Source organism: Cnephaeus nilssonii, assembly GCF_951640355.1.
Source record: "Cnephaeus nilssonii genome assembly, chromosome: 12".
NCBI lineage: Eukaryota > Metazoa > Chordata > Mammalia > Chiroptera > Vespertilionidae > Cnephaeus > Cnephaeus nilssonii.
The window spans coordinates 38,842,865-38,862,836 of NC_137083.1; the positions used below are offsets into that span (position 1 = coordinate 38,842,865).

Sequence of the window (19,972 nt, forward strand, 5' to 3'; positions counted from 1 at the left end):
TTTCAGCAATTAGTGGCCTCACCAAGTGCAATCTCTATGCAATGAAATGACTGTAAAGGGATGAAGAGTAATTAGGGTGGACACTGATACATCCTTCCCTGCCCTGACTAGCCAGGCTCTCCCATTAGATGCTTCCTTTCACGAGAGTCAGTTTGGGGTCTTATCCCACTTTTTCCAGTCAATTTCAGCCACCAGTGGGATATGTTGCACCGGGTTACCATTTTACTGTATTTTTGAGAGGAAGGGAGTGGGATAAAGAGATAGAAGAAACATCAACGAATGCGAGAGAAACATGGATTAACTGCCTTCTGCATGCCCCCCATCGGGGATGGAACCAGAAACCAGGCATGTGCCCTGACCAGAATCCAACCAGTGACCTCTTGGTTCATGGTGATGCTCACACGGCTGGGCACCAGGTTACCTTTAAAAAAATATATATATATATATCGTTACTGATTTTTTATGGAGAGAGGAAGGGAGAGGGAGATAGAGAAACATCAATATGAGAGAGAAACATAGATTAGCTGCCTCATACACGCCCCCTACCTGGGATGGAGCCCACAACCAGGGCATGTGCCCAGACCCGGGAATCCCACCGGGGACCTTTATTAAAGGGCATAAGATGATGTTCAACCAACTGGGGCACACGGGCCAGGGCGCACCAGGCTACCGTCCCCTCCTCCACATCTGTGCCTCGCACCCCTTAGGGCCTACGGCTTAGGCGACTGGGGTAACTGATGATGCAGGGGCTTCCACAGACTCCCTATGGCGTGTTGTTTGGAGTAGACCGCTGGGCACCAGGCCCAGGTAGACTTCGAGCAGTGTCATTCCCATCACGGCCACAAGGTGGTGCCCTCGCCCTCCTCTGGGCCCTGCCCCCCTCACCCCGCCCCCGTCACGACCTCGGAAGCGCTTCCTCCACCCAGCGCCCAGCAGAGATGGCGGCCGCGGCGGCCCGAGCGGTGATCTTACCCGCGGCGCGGCCGCAGCTTTGGAGTTTCGCCCGGAGGTTCCTGGCCGGAGGCGCTGCCGGACGGGTGAGCTGTCTTCCTCCATCGGGGTGCCGCCCCGGGCGGGCGGGCGGGCCTCTCCGGCGGACCCCGCGTCGCAGGCGCCCTTCCCGGCCGCGGCGTCGGCGCCGCTCACCCCGGCGGCGGGCAGGGCCGGGCTCCGCGAAGGGCGCCGGGCGGCCGGGGCGCCGCACTCCCGCCGGGCGGCTGGCTGCGGTCACCCGCTGCGCGAGGCCTGCCGTGACTTGTGGGAGGGATGGCCCTGGCTACGGGCCCGCTACCCCGGTACTCGGGGGTCACCATAGAGTGCACGTTGGTTGAGGTCTGTCCCGATGGGTCTTTCCTGCAGACTTACATCGTTGGAAACGCCTCGCAGAATAAGTATGGTGCTTCCTTTGTTCACAGAACTGTGTGTTAGATCTGTGGGAAGGAGTTACAAGACAGCTGCTAAAACTGCAGCAGATTTAATAATCTTTCTAATTTCTGTAATCTTAGGTACGTTTTTATACCCTGAAGATCTGTACTATTCTAGGGAGCGAGAGCTTAGGAGTGAAGATTTGCCCTTACTCATGTTTAGCGGGTGTCGGAAATGAAAAAAACAAAACAAAACAAACAGGCAGATCCATCTGCTCAGACCCTAACCATGGCCCTCAAGTACATTGCTTGAGGAAATTAGTTCCCAACGATTATAGGTGCGGAGTTTTTGAAGCATGTCCATATCCAAGTGTAGACCAGAGAAGCTCAACTGAAAAGAATTGTGGACAGACCGAAATGACATCAGGGTTGAGCAAAACAGGGAGTAAGATGATTAAGACTCAAACTCAGGAGGAACTAAGGAAGCGGAAGAACTAAGAACATGTGAAATTCCTTAAATAAATAAGGGTTTATTAACTTTAAATAATTGTGCCTATGTTACAAATAATAAAAGCCCTCTATACTTAAAAAAAAAAAAAAGTGCACGTTGGTCACTCAGACCAGTGATTGCGGACGGGGGGTGGGGGGGGATGGCGAGGTGAGATGGTTTCTGCCAGGTCTGTGTTGTGGAGACGTCCTTTCACCTTGTCCTCCCCCTTCCCCGGCTTCCCCTCCTGCTTGGTGGTAACGGCCCCCACCAACGGGTGGCTGCTCTGGCTTTAGGAGCGGGTTGGTGGCGGCAGGGCACAGGGGTGCCCCCCCCCCCCCCCCAACAGAAGCCGAGGAGGGGAGCGCACTGCACAGAGAGAGCCTCCCTGAGACAGATGTAGGGTTCCAGTCGACATTGACTATCGGAATGATGGCGTGTTTTGGTTCCTCCCCCGCCACAGCCATTGCCTTTTGGAGGAAGCAGGTTGAGAAGCACCCAGGCGGCTGCACAGGTGGTTCTGAATGTTCCCGAGACACGGGTGACCCACTTGGAGAACGGCCTCCGGGTGGCCTCCGAGGACTCGGGGCTGTCCACGTGCACAGTAAGTGGCTCCTCGGGAGGGGAGCCGATGGCTGCTTTTACCCTGAGCCGCTTGGTGGGCTGGCGCTTGGAAAACGGTGGCGGGTATGTCGCTTATGAGTCTTTGCTCCGGGGAGACTGCCATCCTGGGTGCATGTGCCCCCAGTTTAAGCGTCTACAGCTGGCTTTTGTAGCCTGTTGTTATATTATTTGTTGTTAGTAATGTTGATAGTAATGAACGTTATATTTGCTGGGCTGCTCTGTGCCAGCTGCTTTTACATACTATATTTTCTTATTTGATCTTTAAAACAGTTCTTTGTATTTAGGCACCGTCATCCTTTTTACAGTAGGGGAACAAGTTCAGAGACGTTGAGTGGTTTTGTCCGAGGTCACACAGCTAATACATTCCAGCACCAGGATTTGAACTTATATTTGACAATACCTGATATTCTTTATGTTATAGTTGTTAATGGCTACAGTACAAGTTGGACTAAGAATCTGGGTCCTCAGTGAAGCATCCAGCAGAGTATGGATGACCAAAATTTTTAAATCGCATAGTTCATAGCAATATACTATCAATCCACTCAAGTCAGGAAAACTTTAGTGTTAAGACTAGAAAGCATTTGTCAGATAAAGGAAGGTGCCTTCTCCCTGGTTCCCACTGCCATTTTCCCCAAAGAAAGGAAATGGTGCTTTACTTAATTGTGCCTTGGTTACATTAAGGTTGGACTCTGGATTGATGCTGGAAGTCGATATGAAAATGAGAAGAATAATGGAACAGCTCACTTTCTGGAGCATATGGCTTTCAAGGCAAGTTGTCTGACATCCTGTATAATAAAAGGCTAATATGCAAATCAAATGAACGGTGGAACGACTGGTCACTATGACACGCACTGACCAGCAGCGGGGAAGACGCTCAATGCAGGAGCTGCCCCCTGGTGGTCAGTGCACTCGCACAGGGGGAGCGCCGCTCAGCCAGAAGCCCTGAGTCGGGCTCACAGCTGGCAAATGTAGCAGTGGTGGTGGGAGCCTCTCCCGCCTCTGCAGCAGCGCTAAGGATGTCTGACTGACTGCTTAGGCCCACTCCCAGCAGGCCTAAGCCATCAGTATCCCCTGAGGGATCCCAGACTGTCAGGCCGGGTTGATGGACACCTCCCACCCCCCCAGTGCACGAATTTCGTGCACCGGGCCTCTAGTATTTTATAAAAATGCATTGTTTTAAGAGAGCACAAAATTTCATTCTAAGGCATGAAAAACTTCAACAGTATGGCATATTTTATTTTTAAAATCTTTTCTTTTTTCCAGAATAATTATCGGAAGTAATTACTTATAATTGCTCTGTAATATTGAAACAGAATTTTCTCTTGGGATGTAAGGGTTATCTGAAAATATACCATGATTTCTGAAGCCTAATGTACTTTAGAAACCAAATTTGCTCCTTGCCTGAAACTGACATAGACTTATGTCCTCGTACTCATTGTCTAAAGTATTTAGAACAGATGGGGGATAAAGGCAGGTATCATAAACCACCCCCCTCTTTTATTTCAGGGCACCAAAAAGAGATCCCAGTTAGATCTGGAACTTGAAATTGAAAACATGGGCGCTCATCTCAATGCCTATACTTCCAGAGAGCAGACTGTATATTATGCCAAAGCATTTTCTAAAGACTTGCCAAGAGGTATTGTTGTTATTTATACTGCAGATATGTAATTTCCATAAGTATTAAGAAAATTTAGTACTGTTTTTATTCTGCCTGTTGTGAAAGGGTAACCCCCAGAAGTGTAAAAAGAAAAAATTGTTTTTTCTCCCAATATGACAAATGATAGAAAATATTTATAGGCACCCTAGCTGGTTTGGCTCAGTGGATAGAGAGTCAACCTGCTGACTGAAGGGTCCCAGGTTCAGTTCTGGTCAAGGGCGTGTACCTTGATTGCAGGCTTGATCCCCAGCCCTGGTTAGGGCTTGTGCGGAAGGCAACCAGTTGATGTTTGATATTTCTTACATTGATGTTTCTCTCTCTGTCTCCCCCTCCCTTCCACTCTTTCTAAAAAAAAAAAAATCAATGGAAAAATATCCTTGGGTGAGGATTAACAAAAAAATACATATGTATGTTTATAGCAGTGATGGGCAACCTTTTGAGCTTGGTGTGTCAAACTTCGCCAAAAAACTGAGCATAACTCGGGTAGTGTGTCACTTTGAGGAAAAAAACATTATTTCGCAAATGTTTCATCCGCAGGAGCAGCAAATGTTTCATTCTCGGCATGCGGCCGCCTCAGCGGCCGCGTGTCATCAGAAATGGCTACGCGTGTCATAGGTTCGCCATCACTGGTTTATAGGCTGCAAGACTTGTGTAAACTAGGCCTTAATGCTTGATTTAAAAATACTTCCTACAGAGCCATATCTGTGTAGTTAAACATTTTTAATTGTTTGAATTTATTTATTTATGCCGACTGTTTTTTCCTCCCTCACTTTATATTGTTATCTGAATTTTTTATTTCTATAATCCTGAACACGTTTTATATTTACTGACTGCTGGGCTTTGTTTTTTTTAACAAAACTTGCTTGCTTTTTTTTTTTTTTTTTTTTTAATCCTCACCTGAGGATATGTTTTTGATTTTTAGAGAGAGGGAGAGAAAGAGAAACATTGATCTGTTGCCTCCCATATGTGCCCCAACTGGGGATCAAACCCACAACCTAGATATGTGCTCTGTCTGGGAATTGAACCTGCAGCCTTTTGGTGCACTGAGTGACACTTCAACCGTGCCACCTGGCCAGGGCAAAACTTGGTTACTTCTTTATTGCATTTGCACATTCTAACATTCTAGAGCCTTCTCCTAGAGTGCGCTTCTTTTTGACCTTCCTTTCCATTAATTTATTTTTTAGTTATTTTATTTAAACTAAAAACAAAAACAAAACAGTTCACCCATTCTTAGATGTTCTAATATGGCTAATTTTCTGCTTTGTAACTTTCATACAATTTACACATATGCAGGTGTCCATGACTTCTAAAAAAATGTATTTTTATTGATTTCAGAGAGGAAGGGAGAGGGAGAGAGATAGAAAAACATCAATGATGAGAGAGAATCATTGATTGGCTGCCTCTTGCACGCCCCACACTGGGGATTGAGCCTGCAACCTGGGCATGTGCCCTTGATGAATCGAACCTGGGACCCCTCAGTCTGCAGGCTGACTCTCCATCCACTGAGCCAAACCAGCTAGGACCATGATTTTTTTGTGTGTTTTTTTTTGTTAATCCTCACCATTGATCTTTTTGGTTTTTTTAGAGAGAGTGGGAGAGAGGGAAAAACAGAGAGAAACATTGATGTGAGAGAAACACATTGATTGGTTGCCTCCTGCACACCCCAGACCAGAGCCTGGACCTGGGAGGAGCCCACAACCAATGTACATGCCCTTCACTGGAATCGAACCCGGGACCCTTTGGTTCGCAGGCTGATGCTCTATCCACTGAGCCAAACCAGCTAGGGCGTCCATGATAGTTTTGAAGTGGTTGTAGGTAGTCATTAAGTGTGTGGGTCCTCTGGCAGATTTACATTTAAAAAATGTTAAGCCTGGCCGCAGTGGCTCAGTGGTTGAGCTTCGACCTATTAACCAGGAAGTTGAGGTTCAATTCCCAGTCAGGGCACATGCCTGGGTTGGGGGCTTGGTCCCTCCTGGGGGTTGGAGGTAACCGATCAATGATTCTCTCTATTGATGTTTCTGTCTCTCTCTTCCTCTCCCTCTCTGAAGTCAATAAAAATATATTAAATTTTTTTTTTTTAATATTGTCCTTTTAGATCTATTGAATGTATAGAAAAATGTGTTTCTTCTAAGTTTAATTATTTAGTCAATATTGAGTGATGGTCAGTATCATGGTTTTTGGTGCTAGTTAACTAGATTTTAATAGTGAATATTAAGATTCTTAGTATTTCCTATGCTTTATTTTCTATTAGCTGTAGAAATTCTTGCTGATATAATACAAAATAGCACATTGGGAGAAGCAGAGATTGAACGTGAACGAGGAGTAATCCTTAGAGAGATGCAGGAAGTTGAAACCAACTTACAGGAAGTAGTTTTCGATTATCTTCATGCCACAGCTTATCAAAATACTGCACTTGGACGGACAATTTTGGGACCAACTGAAAATATCAAGTAAGTATAATTTGCAGATTTTTTTTTTTTTGAGAAAAACTTATGAGTTGTGAAAATTAACATTCATAAACATTCAAAAAATGTGTTTCAAAAAGTAATTCCTCTCCCCCGCCCACCCCCCCAACCCATGCTAATCTGAATGAAATTGTAGTTAGCTATACTTTAGCCACACCTAATTCCCCGGTGTCTGGGCTCCTATCTACTTCTGGAAAAAACAAGTGATGGTACCACATCTGGCTTCTTTCTTCATATAAAAAAGTTTGAATTTTTTGATATTTGATGCCAATATATTTTTTCGGATTATGTATTTTTTATTGATTTCAGAGAAAGGAAGGGAGAGGGAGAGAGATAGAAACATCAGTGATGAGAATCATTGATCAGCTGCCTCCTGCACCCTCTCTTTCTCCCCACTGGGGATGGAGGCCCCAACCCTGGCATTTGCCCTGATTGGGAATAGAACAATGACTTCCTGGTTCATAGGCTGACACTCAACCACTGAGCCACACCAGCCAGGCTTTCTAACTGTGTTTAACTTAGATTTCCTTTAAGGTCTGATTTAATTTCAGGTATGTTATGTGAAGTTCTGTGCTTTTTAATTTCCGTTTAATTACTTTTCTTACTCCACTTCACAGATCTATAAATCGTAAGGACTTAGTGGATTATATAACTACACATTATAAGGGACCAAGGATAGTACTTGCTGCTGCTGGAGGTTAGTTGATTTAAATATCTATTACAGTAAAACTACAATATAATGGCTAATTTGGGCAAGGGAGTGTCTATTAAAGCCGAAAGTCCATTATATATAATAAAGTAGGTTTTCTACATGCATATGTTAAAAAATTGACAAATTAGTTTACCTGTTTTTACTTAAGTAGACACATTTGTGTAATTAAGTATGAAAAGTTTAGTTTCACAGAAAAGTTTTCTATATGTATTACTGTAATTTTAAATTTATACTGAATAGGTCTAGTACATGCGCACATTCAGCAGTCACCTTGAGTAAACAGATGCACACGTCTGGGGTGTGGCTTAGCACACTTTGGAACATTGGCTGGCACGTTAAAACTGCTGCAGAAACAGAACCAATTACCATGTGCTATGCGGTGTGATCCTGTACTAATCATTTGCTGAACATTGTTTACGAGCAGTGACGCTTGGATTTAAATATGTAGATCAGAGGTGGGGAATATCCCGCAGGCAGTATTAGGCCCACTAAATCATTTGGTCTGGCCCTGCCAAGGGATGAGTTAACTAAATGTTTGACCAAATATACAGGCTAATTTTTAAGTTGATAATTTTGTATGGCCCCAGAATGATGTTATAAATATCCAAATGGTCCTTGGCAGAAAAGGTTTCCCACCCATGATGTAGACTATAGTAGGTATGTAATATTTATATCTGTCAGTGAAATTACTACAATGTTTTTTCCAATATAATGGACTCTTTGCTAAAATTTGTTTAAAATAACAGTGAATTAGTAAAAAAATAACCTGTTAATTTAATTTTAAGCAAATTTTGGTTAAAAGTATTTTAAAATCAGCAGGGTGTTAATTTTTCACATAGGACATACGGACCGGAAATTTTGTCTGTTAAATCTGAAGTCTGTTAAATCAAGTGTTTACTGTACTTTTAAACAGAGTAATGTGCTTATCAGTTTGATTCCGTTGGGCGATGTCCTAAGAGTATTTACAGAGGGGTAAGGGGAACCAGACTTGCCCCTCTACTTTATAGTAGAGTTTTTTAATAGAAAAATGTATGGACTCTCTACTACGTAAGTGTACATACATGAAGGAATTTACTTGCAAGAGAGGGCATGAGTGAACTGGGAGACAATGACACTTGGAAGGCAGTGCCCTGCAGTTAGGGAATCTTTCAAGATTTTAAATTACTTTTTGAGAACCAGCTTCATTGTTGGTCAGGCATGGAATGGGTATGTTATGTTCTTTAATTCTTTCATTTGTTCATTCTTCCATTAATCTAATATTACTGAGAAGGGGAAGTACATAGGGAACCATGAGAATGTTTAATGGGAATCCAAACATGCAATCCACGTGGCTGACATTAGGACAAGGCTTCTTTGGGGACATGTTTAAAGCCGGTGAATGATAAGAAAATTCACATTAGATTCTGTTAGATTTCGTGGCACTCTGAATTCAGGCAAACAGTACATTTTATTGGTTTCCAATTTTTTTTCTTCTTTTTTCTCTTTCTCTTTAGGGCAAAGTGAAGATAGATAAAGTATAGATACTTTGTGTTAATTTTTCTTCCATTGGAAATTATAGTAAATTAAAATTCTAGTTGTTCTGGATAGACTTATGAGCTAATTACTTAGAAATAGTGGAGAAGATGAAAAGGAGGGTTAAATATCTCAAACATATTATTCATTGTGGCTCTCAGCTAAATTATGTTATCTGTGTATGGCAAGCAGTGCACTCCAAAATTCTCTTGGGAACTGAAGGACTGTTGGTTAGGTGGGACGTCAACATCCAAGCTGTCTGGAATGTCTCTGCTGTTGTTGTGGCATATGGACACAATGGGTTTTATTGTAGTTCATGAATTCATTTTAACATTACTGAAGTTAGGATATCTTATAGTAATGGTTTGTCCTAGATCAATTAGCCTTTTTTCTTATTGATACATAAACAATGATGTGCCTTATAAACATTGGCATCTTGAATTCAATGAGATAGGTAAGACTTAGCTTCATTAAAAAAAATTATTTGCTCTCCTGCCTTTTGGATAGAAGTAGTAGTAAGTAGAGTTGGTATTGGAACGCCCAGCCAGGGGGGCTACAGGTCAAGGTGATAGAACAGTAGAAGCAGTTGTCATCAGGTGCTGAGAACTATGTGCATGTTCATGGTTTTTCACTCTCTGCCTGTCATTCTTGTACCACAAAGATTTCCCTTGTTTTGTCACCCTCTGGATTGATATCTAAGGTGGCTCTCCTATATAGGGATTCTGAAAATGTACAAGCATGCCCTGCCCTGTCTTGTTTCGTACCACAGATTTGTTTGGAAAATATGGGTATAAGTTGTGCTTTTATATTCTAATAGAATGTTTTATTTATTTTTAAAGTATATATTTATTGATTTTAAAGAGAAAGGGAGAGAGATAGAAACATTAGAGAAAGAATCATTGATCGGCTGTCTCTGGCACGCCCTCTTCTCTGGAATTGAACTGGCAACTCGGGCATGTGCCCTGAATGGGAAATTGAACTGTGATCTCATGATTCATAGGTTGACGCTCAACCAACCACGAGCCATACCAGCTGGGCTAGAATGTTTTATTTAAAGAGATTTTGTGGCAATATTTTTTAAACCATTTATACATGCCTAAATTTGTTCTGTAAGTTTATATTTGTGTTTAAAAATCCTTCACTAAGATTGAATGTGTTTGGGTCTCGAGTTTGGATAGTAAGGGATATAGCATCTAAGTATTTCTTAAGTTTTGGGTAGCAAGTAATAAATATTTGCATAGCTAGGGATTTATTTGGAAATTTAGATGAAATTATTTTGTTCCTAAATTTGATAGCAGAGCTCAGAGAAAAGCATATCTGTATATCCAGCTTTCTTTAAGTGTTAGAGCTCACTTTTTCACTTAAAAAATTTTAAATATTACTTTTTTTTTTTTTTTGCTAGTTTGCATTCTAGGACTTTCAGTGACTTAATATAACATGATTTAATATGGAATATGGTATTTTCAAGTTGCCTTATCTTTTCCTGTGAATCCATTGGTATGTTAATAACTGTTGATTGCTCTACAGAATGACAAAGCTGTGCAACCAAAACTCTATAACACCAAGGGAAAAAGGTGTGCTGTATGAGCTTACTCTTAAATGGTTTAGTGAATGCAAATAGTTACGTGTAACCTATATCACATTACATCACCTTGAGTTATTGTAAACTGAAGTATTTAGTTCTCTGCTTTGATTGTACTGCTATTATATATGTAAAATATTTTCCTTTAATTAGGAGTTTGCCATGATGAACTGCTTGAGTTAGCAAAGTTTCATTTTGGTGACTCTTTGTCCACACACAAAGGAGAAATACCAGCTCTGCCTCCCTGCAAATTCACAGGAAGTGAGGTAGGGCAAACCTCCTAAGCTAGTAGTTAACCCTTTTGAGTTTCTTGTGTTGTATTTATGAATGAGTATACAAAATGTGCATGTTTGCAACAGGAGTAAAATGGAAGAAACCAAAAGCTTAAACCGAAAAAGGGAAGAGGATGGACTCATTTGCTTATATTCATTCCAATTTCATATTATTTAACCACCTACTTCTCCTAAGGAAGCAAGGTTTTAAGGGCAGCAAATTTAGTCTTTTTGTGCTTTTGTTTGGCACTATGCCCATTTATATATTGTAAGGTATAAAAGTAAACTTTTATTTTAAAAACACCCCAAATTTTGACTTTCACATTAGGTTTACTCTTGGTTAAGTTCTTTCTTCTGCCCAGTAGAGCCAGAACTTGCAGGAAATCTGCCGCTTGTCAGCTCTAGTTTTAAGTCTTAGTAGAGGCTTAGTCTGCCACATTAGGAATCATGCTCAAAGTAGTGTCTGGAAGGAGGCCTGATGTTGGCAGTTAAATAGAACATAGCATTGGCAGTACAAAAATAAGCTTAAATTCCGATTTAAAAATTCAGATCAACAAACACAAAAGATTGGTTTCTATCAGTAAAATAATGCAATCCTTTTTTACCAGGTAACCATCTGGTGGCTATGTCTAGTATTTCAATTGGAGACCTTTTGATGAAAGTCCCTAACTCATGAAATTCTTCTAGATTAGATTGTACAGTGTAATGAGGCTTAATAGTTTAAACCAAAATAAGTCATGGTGAGCATTTTAACTTTGCAATTAATGGGCATGGTGAATTTGTTTCTTTCTTGTTAAGCATGTTATGTAGTGTTTTGTTTTCTTTATCTTAACTAGATTCGTGTCAGAGATGACAAGATGCCTTTAGCACATCTTGCAATAGCGGTTGAAGCTGTTGGTTGGGCACATCCGGATACAATCTGTCTCATGGTTGCAAACACACTAATTGGCAACTGGGATCGCTCTTTCGGAGGAGGAATGGTAAGTGATTTAAAATTTTTTTTCAGCCCTAGACAGTTTTCTCAGTGGTTTCAGCCCACAAAGGGTCTCAGGTTTGATTCTGATCAAGGACACATACCTTAAGGGCACAGCTCCATCCCCAGTCCGTCTGGGCATGTGTGGAAGGCAACCAATCGATGTTTCTCTTTTGTCTCTCCCTGTCCCTTTCACTCTATCTAAAAATCAATGGAAAAAATATCCTCGGGTGAAGATTAACAAAAATAAAAACAGAAACCAAGTTTTTTCATAATAATCGCAAGATAGAATTCTGTACTAAGAATTTTGACTTTTAAAATTCTGAGCCAGAAAAAAAAATTTTTTTTCCTTTTGCCATAAAGTTTATTAGTGGGATAATTGGCAAGATTTGATTAAGGATAGAATTTGTTAACAGTCAAAGTTACATCCTAATTTTTAGTAGTTGTTGTGAAGTTAATTTTAATTTCCTTGTTTTTCTTAAGTGCACACTAAAAAGTATTTAAGAGTAAAAAGCATCACATCTGCAAAGTATTCTCAAATAGCTGAAAAAATATGTTAAAAAGAATGATAGTTTGCATTCTAGGACTTTCAGTGACTGGATAGTAATATAAAGCAAGCATGGTAATATAAGAATTGTTAGGTAATTTGAATAAAGGGAATTCTTTTCACTGTTTTTGTAACTTTCCTGTAAGTCTGAGATTATATCAAAATACAAAGTGTAAATTTGTACTCGAAGATTTCAACAAAATACATTTTATTTCTTAGGTTTCACATGCCCTATAATTTAAAATCTTTAAGCATACATAGCCAAGAGCACTACAGATTGGGTTGATAACAAGGTATTATTTTAGGAGTGTAACTATGTTAATTATAGAGATACATTTTTTTTTACATTATGAGTTTTTCTGGGGGTGCATTGGGCTGGTGAGATAAGTATAATTCTTAGTCTCATTGAATTTTAAATTATTGGACAGATGTTGATAGATAAAACTGAGAAACTCAGGCTCTTAGGTCATTCATGATTTATCTCATATCTCCTTATTCTTTCTGGTAAATTGGACATGTATGTATATCTACAGTTCTCTTGGACAGTTTTATTTTCCTTACAGAACTTATCTAGTAAGCTGGCCCAGCTAACCTGTCATGGCAACCTCTGCCATAGCTTCCAGTCCTTCAATACTTGCTACACAGATACTGGATTATGGGGAATCTACATGGTTTGTGAACCAGCCACTGTTGCAGACATGTTACATGTTGTTCAAAAAGAATGGTAAGAAAATAAATCTTGCCCAGAATTCACACCTAATTTCCTCTATACACTATTCATGTTGATTATTTTATACTGATGTTATAAATATGTAATCAAAAGAACGAGACTAGCAGCAGCCATGTTTTTAAAGATCACAGATGTTTCCTCTAAGTCTCATGTGAAGCTGCACTGACTTCAACTATAGAAAATTCTTTAAGGAGAATACTTTAGAAAGGAGATCCTAGAAGTTTAAAATCCTATATAATAAAACCTAATATGCAAAGTGTAACATGCTAATGATATGCTAAAGCTGCTCAACCACTCACTATGACATGCATGGACTACTAGGGGGCAGACGCTCCAGCCAGTAGGTTAGCTTGCTGCTGGGGTCCGGCAGATTGGGACTGAGCGAGACGGGCTGAACATGCCCTGGAGCCCTCCCGCGGTCCCTCCCTGGCCCCAATTATGCACCGGTGGGGTCCCTCCGCCTGGCCTGTGCCCTCTCGCAACTTGGGACCACTTGGGGGATGTCGGAGAGCCGGTTTCAGCTTGATCCTGCAGGCCAGGCCAAGGGGCCCCCCTGGTGTACAAATTCATGCACCGGGCCTCTTGTGTTTAAATAAATACCAACTAGAAGTTTGGAAAATATCTCTAAAAGTTATCTAGCTTGGAAAGGCAGTGTTATGAAAATGAATCTGAAGTTGCCATTGCTAAAAGAAAAATGTAGTGTTTTGTAGTCAAAACTAGTACCATGAGACAGAGGCAGAAAGACCCACAGCTTCTTGGAAAATTTCCTCCACCATTTCCTTTTCTCCACCATTCTTAAATGGCTTACATCTCTAAATCTAGTTGACTGGGGTATAATTATTAAGGATCAGGTTTAAGTTATATTCAATTGGATTCTTTTGAGAAACTAGTTGCCTACCAAACTATCCTCTAGCACCGTGGTCCGCAAACTGTGGCTCGCAAGCCACATGCGGCTCTTTGGCCCCTTGAGTGTGGCTCTTCCACAAAATACCACGGCCTGGGCGAGTCTATTTTGAAGAAGTGGTGCTAGAAGAAGTTTAAGTTTAAAAAATTTGGCTCTCAAAAGAAATTTCAATCGTTGTACTGTTGATATTTGGCTCTGTTGACTAATGAATTTGCTGACCACTGCTCTCGCATATCAGAGCCTAGCAGATGGGGATTTGTAAAGTCTCAAAATGGTATAGCATTTCTCAAAATATGGTTAGGCTATTTAAAAATATATTTTTATTGATTTCAGAGAGGAAGGGAGAGGGAGAAAGAGATAGAAACATCAGTGATTGGCTGCCTCCTGCATGCCCCACATTGATGACCAAATCCACAACCTGGGCATGTGCCCTGACCGGGAATCCAACCGTGACCTCCAGGTTCATAGGTTGATGTTCAACCACTGAGCCATACCAGCTGGGCTAGCCTATTTTTATATTTTATTGATCTTCTGTTTGCTAGCCATATCATTTTCAGAAATTAACAATACCAGGAAAATAATCAGTAATAGATTAGCTTTTGCTTAGCTATTGGGATCATTAGTAATTTCAAGTTTTTTATAAGTTGAAATCAAGTTGTGGTATAATACATAGGATATAGTATGTCTTTCTTTAGATCATTACTATAAAACATATACTCCAGCTACTTGACATTTTGATTTTTCCAATTGGTTTTTAGGATACGACTCTGTACGAGTGTCACTGAAAGTGAAGTTGCACGAGCCAAAAACCTTCTGAAAACAAACATGTTGTTGCAACTCGATGGTAAGAATAAAGATGTAAATTCTATTTTCATATGATTGATCTACAGCCCAATGCTTAGCTTTTTTTCTCTTTAAACAGGTTCTACTCCAATTTGTGAAGATATTGGTAGGCAGATGTTGTGCTATAATAGAAGAATTCCCATCCCTGAGCTTGAAGCAAGAGTAGATGTGAGTAGTTCTTACATACTTACTATTGGGTCTTGTGTAAAAATATTATTACAAAAGCTAAAAATATGTATCATTCCAGGTATCGAATTTGTTTTTACTGTAAAAAGCTCTGAATGCTAGTATCTTCTCTATTTTAGGCTGTGAATGCTGAGACAATTCGAGAAGTATGTTCCAAATATATTTATGACAAGAGTCCAGCTATTGCTGCTGTTGGTAAGCCTGGTCACTTTTCTCCTATGTAGAAAGTTGGCTAAGTACTTTCATTTTAGTCAGTTTTAACTTTCTTTTCTTTTAATCCTTAGGTCCCATTGAGCAACTACCAGATTTTAACAGGATTCGCAGTAACATGTGCTGGCTTCGCAATTAAAATGCTCCTAAGCAAAATATTTTGAACATATATATTTATAAAATTAATAGAGACTGGCAAGTTTTAAGCTATCAGTCCCCAAAGGAAAACATAAAAATGAACATATGTACTTGGAAATTTGAATGAAATACTGCATCAAACTTTCAACGGATAATGCTACCACAGTGAATGGTAGATCTCTTGAGAAATTATGTTGGAACAGCACACTTTCAAATTATCTCCATAAGTATAATTACAAGAATGAAAATTTGTAAAGTATTTTCAGTTTTATTATAAAAACGCACACACAACAAAGATTGTCTTAAGTCATTTCTTGGCTCTACTTGCATTTAGTACTTGCTCTTGAGCAGCTTTCTTTGCTTTTACCATCTCGACAAGTTCCTAGGAAAGGAGGAAGGTGTTATTTAGAATTGGCAGACATTTCTAGTGTTTGGTATAAATATGTAAAACATTCAAATTGGATAAATCTATGATTAAAGATACTACTAAAAGGTTGATTTTACTAACTCCCAGAGCTCTGAAAGTTTCTAAGATGGCTCATGACTACTGTGGTATTGAAGCAAGCAAACATCTATAAACTCAAAACATCTACAACCTTATATCGTTTCATGCAGTCCTTCTTTGTCCTGCCAGGCACTGCTTCTGCTATTTTTTCCCATCTTTCAGGTGTATTTACTGGGTATGTTTTCAAGGCTTGTTCCAAAAGTTTCTGTTCTTCTGTTGTCCAAGGGGTGAAATCTGTGCATGGACCTGCTTAAGAAAAATTTTTATTTGAAAACCCCAGTTTTAGAAAAATGCTTGGAACACCTTTCCAGTGAGTCTTCTGGTGCACAGGTATCTTGGTAAGTGCCCATTCAAATCTGTGATGTGTAATTTTAAACAAATTTTTAGACATAAGACACATCTCTAAATATTAATGAGAGGGAGAAAAAACTTGAAATAGCTCACATGCCAGAAAAATATCTCAAAGGCTCTTTTAAAAATTTATATTTTTATTGATTTTGGAGAAAGGGAAAGATTTGTTGTTCCACTTATTTATGCATTCTCTTAAAAAAGTAATTTTTATTGATTTTTAGAGAGAGAGGAAGGGAGAGGGAGAGAGATAGAAACATCAATGAGAGAAACATGGGTTGGCTGCCTCCTGCCCCCTACTGGAGATTGAGCCCGGTATGTGCTCTGACCAGGAATGGAACCTGCGACCTCTTGGTGCATGGGTTGACACTCAACCACTGAGCCACACCAGCTGGGCCATTGGTTGATTCTTATATGTGCCCTGACTGGGATTGTACCTGCAACCTTGGCTTATTGGGACAATACTCTACAGAACATAAGTTCTTAATATTTTCAAACTGAAATTTTGGGATAATAAACCAAACCAATCTTAAGAATACAGGAAAAGTGGGATTGTTAAAGGCCAGGGACAGATTAACATGTAAAAGTCAAGGCTGTTGCCCTAACCAGATTGGCTCAGTGGATAGAGCGTCAGCCTGCAGACTGAAGGGTCCCAGGTTCAATTCCGGTCAAGGGCATGTACCTTGGTTGCGGGCACATCCCCAGTGGGGAGTGTGCAGGAGGCAGCTGAATCGATGTTTCTCTCACATCGATGTTTCTAACTCTGTATCCCTCTCCCTTCCTCTCTGTAAAAAATCAATAAAATATATTAAAAAAAAAAAAAGTCAAGGCTGTTAGTTAATCCCAAAACACATTTGGAACTATGATCTGGAAAGCATATCCAAGACTAGTCTGTTTAAGGGAGAAAGGACTGGTGGCTCACAAATGTGTGAAGTGAAAGAGAACTTTTTCAAACTTGGTCAGCAACTCAATAATGGCACATCCCAAAACACACATATATACATGAACAAAAGTTTCATAAATAATACTCACTTATAAAATAGTTATAATGCTCTATGACATTTTCTATTCATGACCCACTTATGAAGGAGGCTTGGGGAGGCTGGGTCATGATTTACAGTTAAACACTGTAAATTGGTCCAGAGCAATAAAATTGGCTAGAATACCCAACACAATCTTCTCAGCACCCTAACATTTTGTAACTTTTCATTTTGAAATAATTTCAGAAGAGTATAAAGAATCCTGATGTATCCTATCCCAACTCCCCACATAGGAACATTTTATCATACTTGCTTCCTCTTCCTCTTTATAAACACATTGGTTCTGAACCATGTAAATTGCAGATATGCTTCCCCTTTATTCCTAAGTACTTCCATACATTTTTCCTTAAAGACAAGGACATTTTCTTACACATTTATAGTGTACTAGAGGCCTGGTGCATGAATTCATGCATGGGTGGGGTCTGGCCAGCCTGCCCCGATTGGGACCAATCAGGCTGGGCTGATGGGGGAAAGGGGATTGTGGGCGTTTGGCAGGCTGGCCCCACCCTTGATCTGGATGGGGACTGATCAGGGGAGGGGCCGCCCTCTGATAGAGCTCCTGGTTGAACTCCCAGTTGAGGGGATAATTTGCATATTAGCCTTTTATTATATAGGATTTTTCAGTCAGGAAATTGACCTTGATAAAATACTATTATCTAGTTTATAGACCTCAAATTTCAATTGTCCCAATATCCTTTAGCACTGATTTGTAAAATCTGGTGAGGAAAACAAACACAGCCTCTCCCCTAACGGCATATGAAATGGAGGAACTGTGATTCTCAGTGGTGTTAAGTAAGTCTATCACTGTCCTGAAAATGTTTGCTTTACATCTTCCAGTCTAACCACTTTATTTCCCAATCATTCTGAACACAGACCTTAGGTCTTGTATATCCTAACACAGTGTGGATATATGGCTAGCATCTTCTACTTATAGAAAAAATTTAATTACCTTCAAATCGTTCTGAAGGTGTTGCATTGTCTGCTTGAGGCACTACTCCATGTTCTTTTTTAAATTTATCAAAAGCCTTTTTGTTTATGTCATCTTTTTGATGAGGGTCTGAGGAATGAAAAAATTTAAATATATTTCAGATCATCTCATTTAATCTTTCATTAAATTGCACAGATTATTTTAAAATAATCAAGGTAACAAAGAAACTGATTTAGCAAAATTAACTCACCAAGTTTTTGAAGACTTTTTGCTTTGCTGATAACATCTTTGGCGGTTCTCTTGATTCCAGAAGAAGAATGTATGTTCATGTAATTAGCAATAACTTCCCATCTAGAACAATCAATAGGGTAATTAAGGCAAAAAACACCAAAACAAAAACCAGAATGACTAACATTTTTAAAAAATATATATATTTTATTGATTTCAGAGAGGAAGGGAGAGGGAGAGAGATATAGAAACACCAATGAAGAGAGAGAATCATTGATCGGCTGCCTCCTGCTTGCCCCACACTGGGGACCAAGCCACAACCCAGGCATGTGCCCTGACCGGGAATCGAACCGTGACCTCCTGGTTCATAAGTCAACACTCAACCACTGAGCCATGCCGGCCGGGCATGACTAACATTTTTAATGCAGGAGGGTTAGCTATAGTATCTACAGAATTGGCTCTAAATTGGTGGTCTAGTCATCACTATTGCCTGGACTATAGTTTTTGCTTTTCATATGTTTAAATCAACTGTCATATAATCTTGATTTCAAGTGTATAAAACCTTATAGATTCTGTGTACAAATCAATGGAAATAAAAACCATACTTTGGTGTATCCCACCATTTGGACACACACTTAAGGAGATAAATAATTCTGAAAACAGCTTTAGTTTCCTGATGTAAAGAATGAGGGAATCTGGATCTCTAAGGCTTCTTTGAGTTCTAAACTCAGAACTGCAATAAGCTCGGGTGTGAAGTCAGAAGCAACAATGAATTAAGACTATGAATACACACTCTAGTCCCTAATATAAGCCATGATGGAATAAGCCAACAAAACAGTCAAGGTTTTTCTTATGATTTTTAATTTCTGAAAAATTGATGAAACATACTGCTGTATGTATATGTGTGTGTATTGGTGTAAGTTGATAAGACTATTAGGTTCAGCCCGGCCAACGTGGCTCAGTGGTTGAGCGTCAACCTATGAACCAGGAGGTCATGGTTGGATTCCCTATCAGGGCACATGCCCGGGTTGTGGGCTCCATCCCCAGTGTGGGGCATGCAGGAGGCAGCTGATCAATGATTCATCAGTGATGTTTCTATCTCTCCCTCTCCATTCCTCTTTGAAATCAATTTAAAAAAAAAAAAAAAAAAAAGACTAGGAGGTTCAAAATGCACTCTGCTTTTCACACTTCCCTCTGGCACAGAATTTAGAACAGGGCAGTCTGTCTAGACAAGCATATCTCTGGAAGTTCCTGCTATAACCAATGCTGTTACTTGGATGCTTTGTCTAGATTATCCCCAAGCTCTGGGTTGAAGAGAAATTTAATTAAAATCAGTACCTTGAATTTGTTCCAGCAGGGAAGAGGTTCACAGCTTTAATTAGTAATTGCAGATCATCTTCTGACCAGTTTTTACTGCCATTTCCACCTCCACCAGCTGACTTCTCTGCATTCTTAGATGCTTGTCGCATACGAGCCTCAGCTTCCTCTTTCTCTTTTCTAATTTGCTCATTTATTTCTTCTATCTACAAAATATAGTAGGTAAGTCAAGAACTTAATGCATCTTGCTACTCTACACTCCCTTTCTGGCTGGGGTTTGTGGTTTTCAACTCTCAGTATTATCCTGACAATGACCCAGGCCAACCCCAAAACTGGCATCAGCTTTTCACTCTGGCTTCCGGCTGCAAAGCTCTGCTTAAGGAACCAAGAACCACCCTCT

At 40.2% G+C, this 19,972-nt stretch overlaps 2 protein-coding genes across 4 annotated transcripts in view; one reads left to right on the top strand and one right to left on the bottom strand.

Moving 5' to 3' along the window:
• Positions 1-883: 883 nt before the first annotated feature.
• PMPCB (peptidase, mitochondrial processing subunit beta) lies at positions 884-15,762 on the top strand. Its single transcript, XM_079786195.1, has 13 exons — positions 884-1,037; positions 2,315-2,455; positions 3,157-3,243; positions 3,982-4,111; positions 6,384-6,582; positions 7,215-7,294; positions 10,557-10,669; positions 11,512-11,655; positions 12,759-12,919; positions 14,588-14,673; positions 14,752-14,840; positions 14,978-15,053; positions 15,143-15,762. The coding sequence occupies exons 1-13, from the start codon at positions 939-941 to the stop codon at positions 15,205-15,207; spliced, it is 1,470 nt and encodes a 489-aa protein (XP_079642321.1). The 5' UTR covers positions 884-938; the 3' UTR covers positions 15,208-15,762.
• DNAJC2 (DnaJ heat shock protein family (Hsp40) member C2) overlaps positions 15,452-19,972 on the bottom strand; it is a 31,078-nt gene continuing 26,557 nt past the window's right edge. For 2 of the 3 annotated variants that reach the window (XM_079786194.1, XM_079786192.1), the window contains exons 13-17: positions 19,594-19,778; positions 18,278-18,378; positions 18,049-18,156; positions 15,803-15,960; positions 15,452-15,588 (exon numbers count right to left, since the gene is read on the bottom strand). In XM_079786194.1, the coding sequence (XP_079642320.1) occupies positions 15,514-15,588; positions 15,803-15,960; positions 18,049-18,156; positions 18,278-18,378; positions 19,594-19,778 (627 nt within the window). In that variant the 3' untranslated portion in view covers positions 15,452-15,513. The remainder of the gene's footprint in view (positions 15,589-15,802; positions 15,961-18,048; positions 18,157-18,277; positions 18,379-19,593; positions 19,779-19,972) is intronic. The other variant, XM_079786193.1, reaches the window with a different exon arrangement.

Bases quoted from the DNA above. Each gene is read 5' to 3' on its own strand.
- PMPCB (XM_079786195.1), top strand. From the start codon at position 939: ATGGCGGCCGCGGCGGCCCGAGCGGTGATCTTACCCGCGGCGCGGCCG. The intron at 2,456-3,156 runs GTAAGTGGCTCC...GGTTACATTAAG, and splicing joins CGGGGCTGTCCACGTGCACA to GTTGGACTCTGGATTGATGC. The intron at 15,054-15,142 runs GTAAGCCTGGTC...TTTAATCCTTAG, and splicing joins TCCAGCTATTGCTGCTGTTG to GTCCCATTGAGCAACTACCA.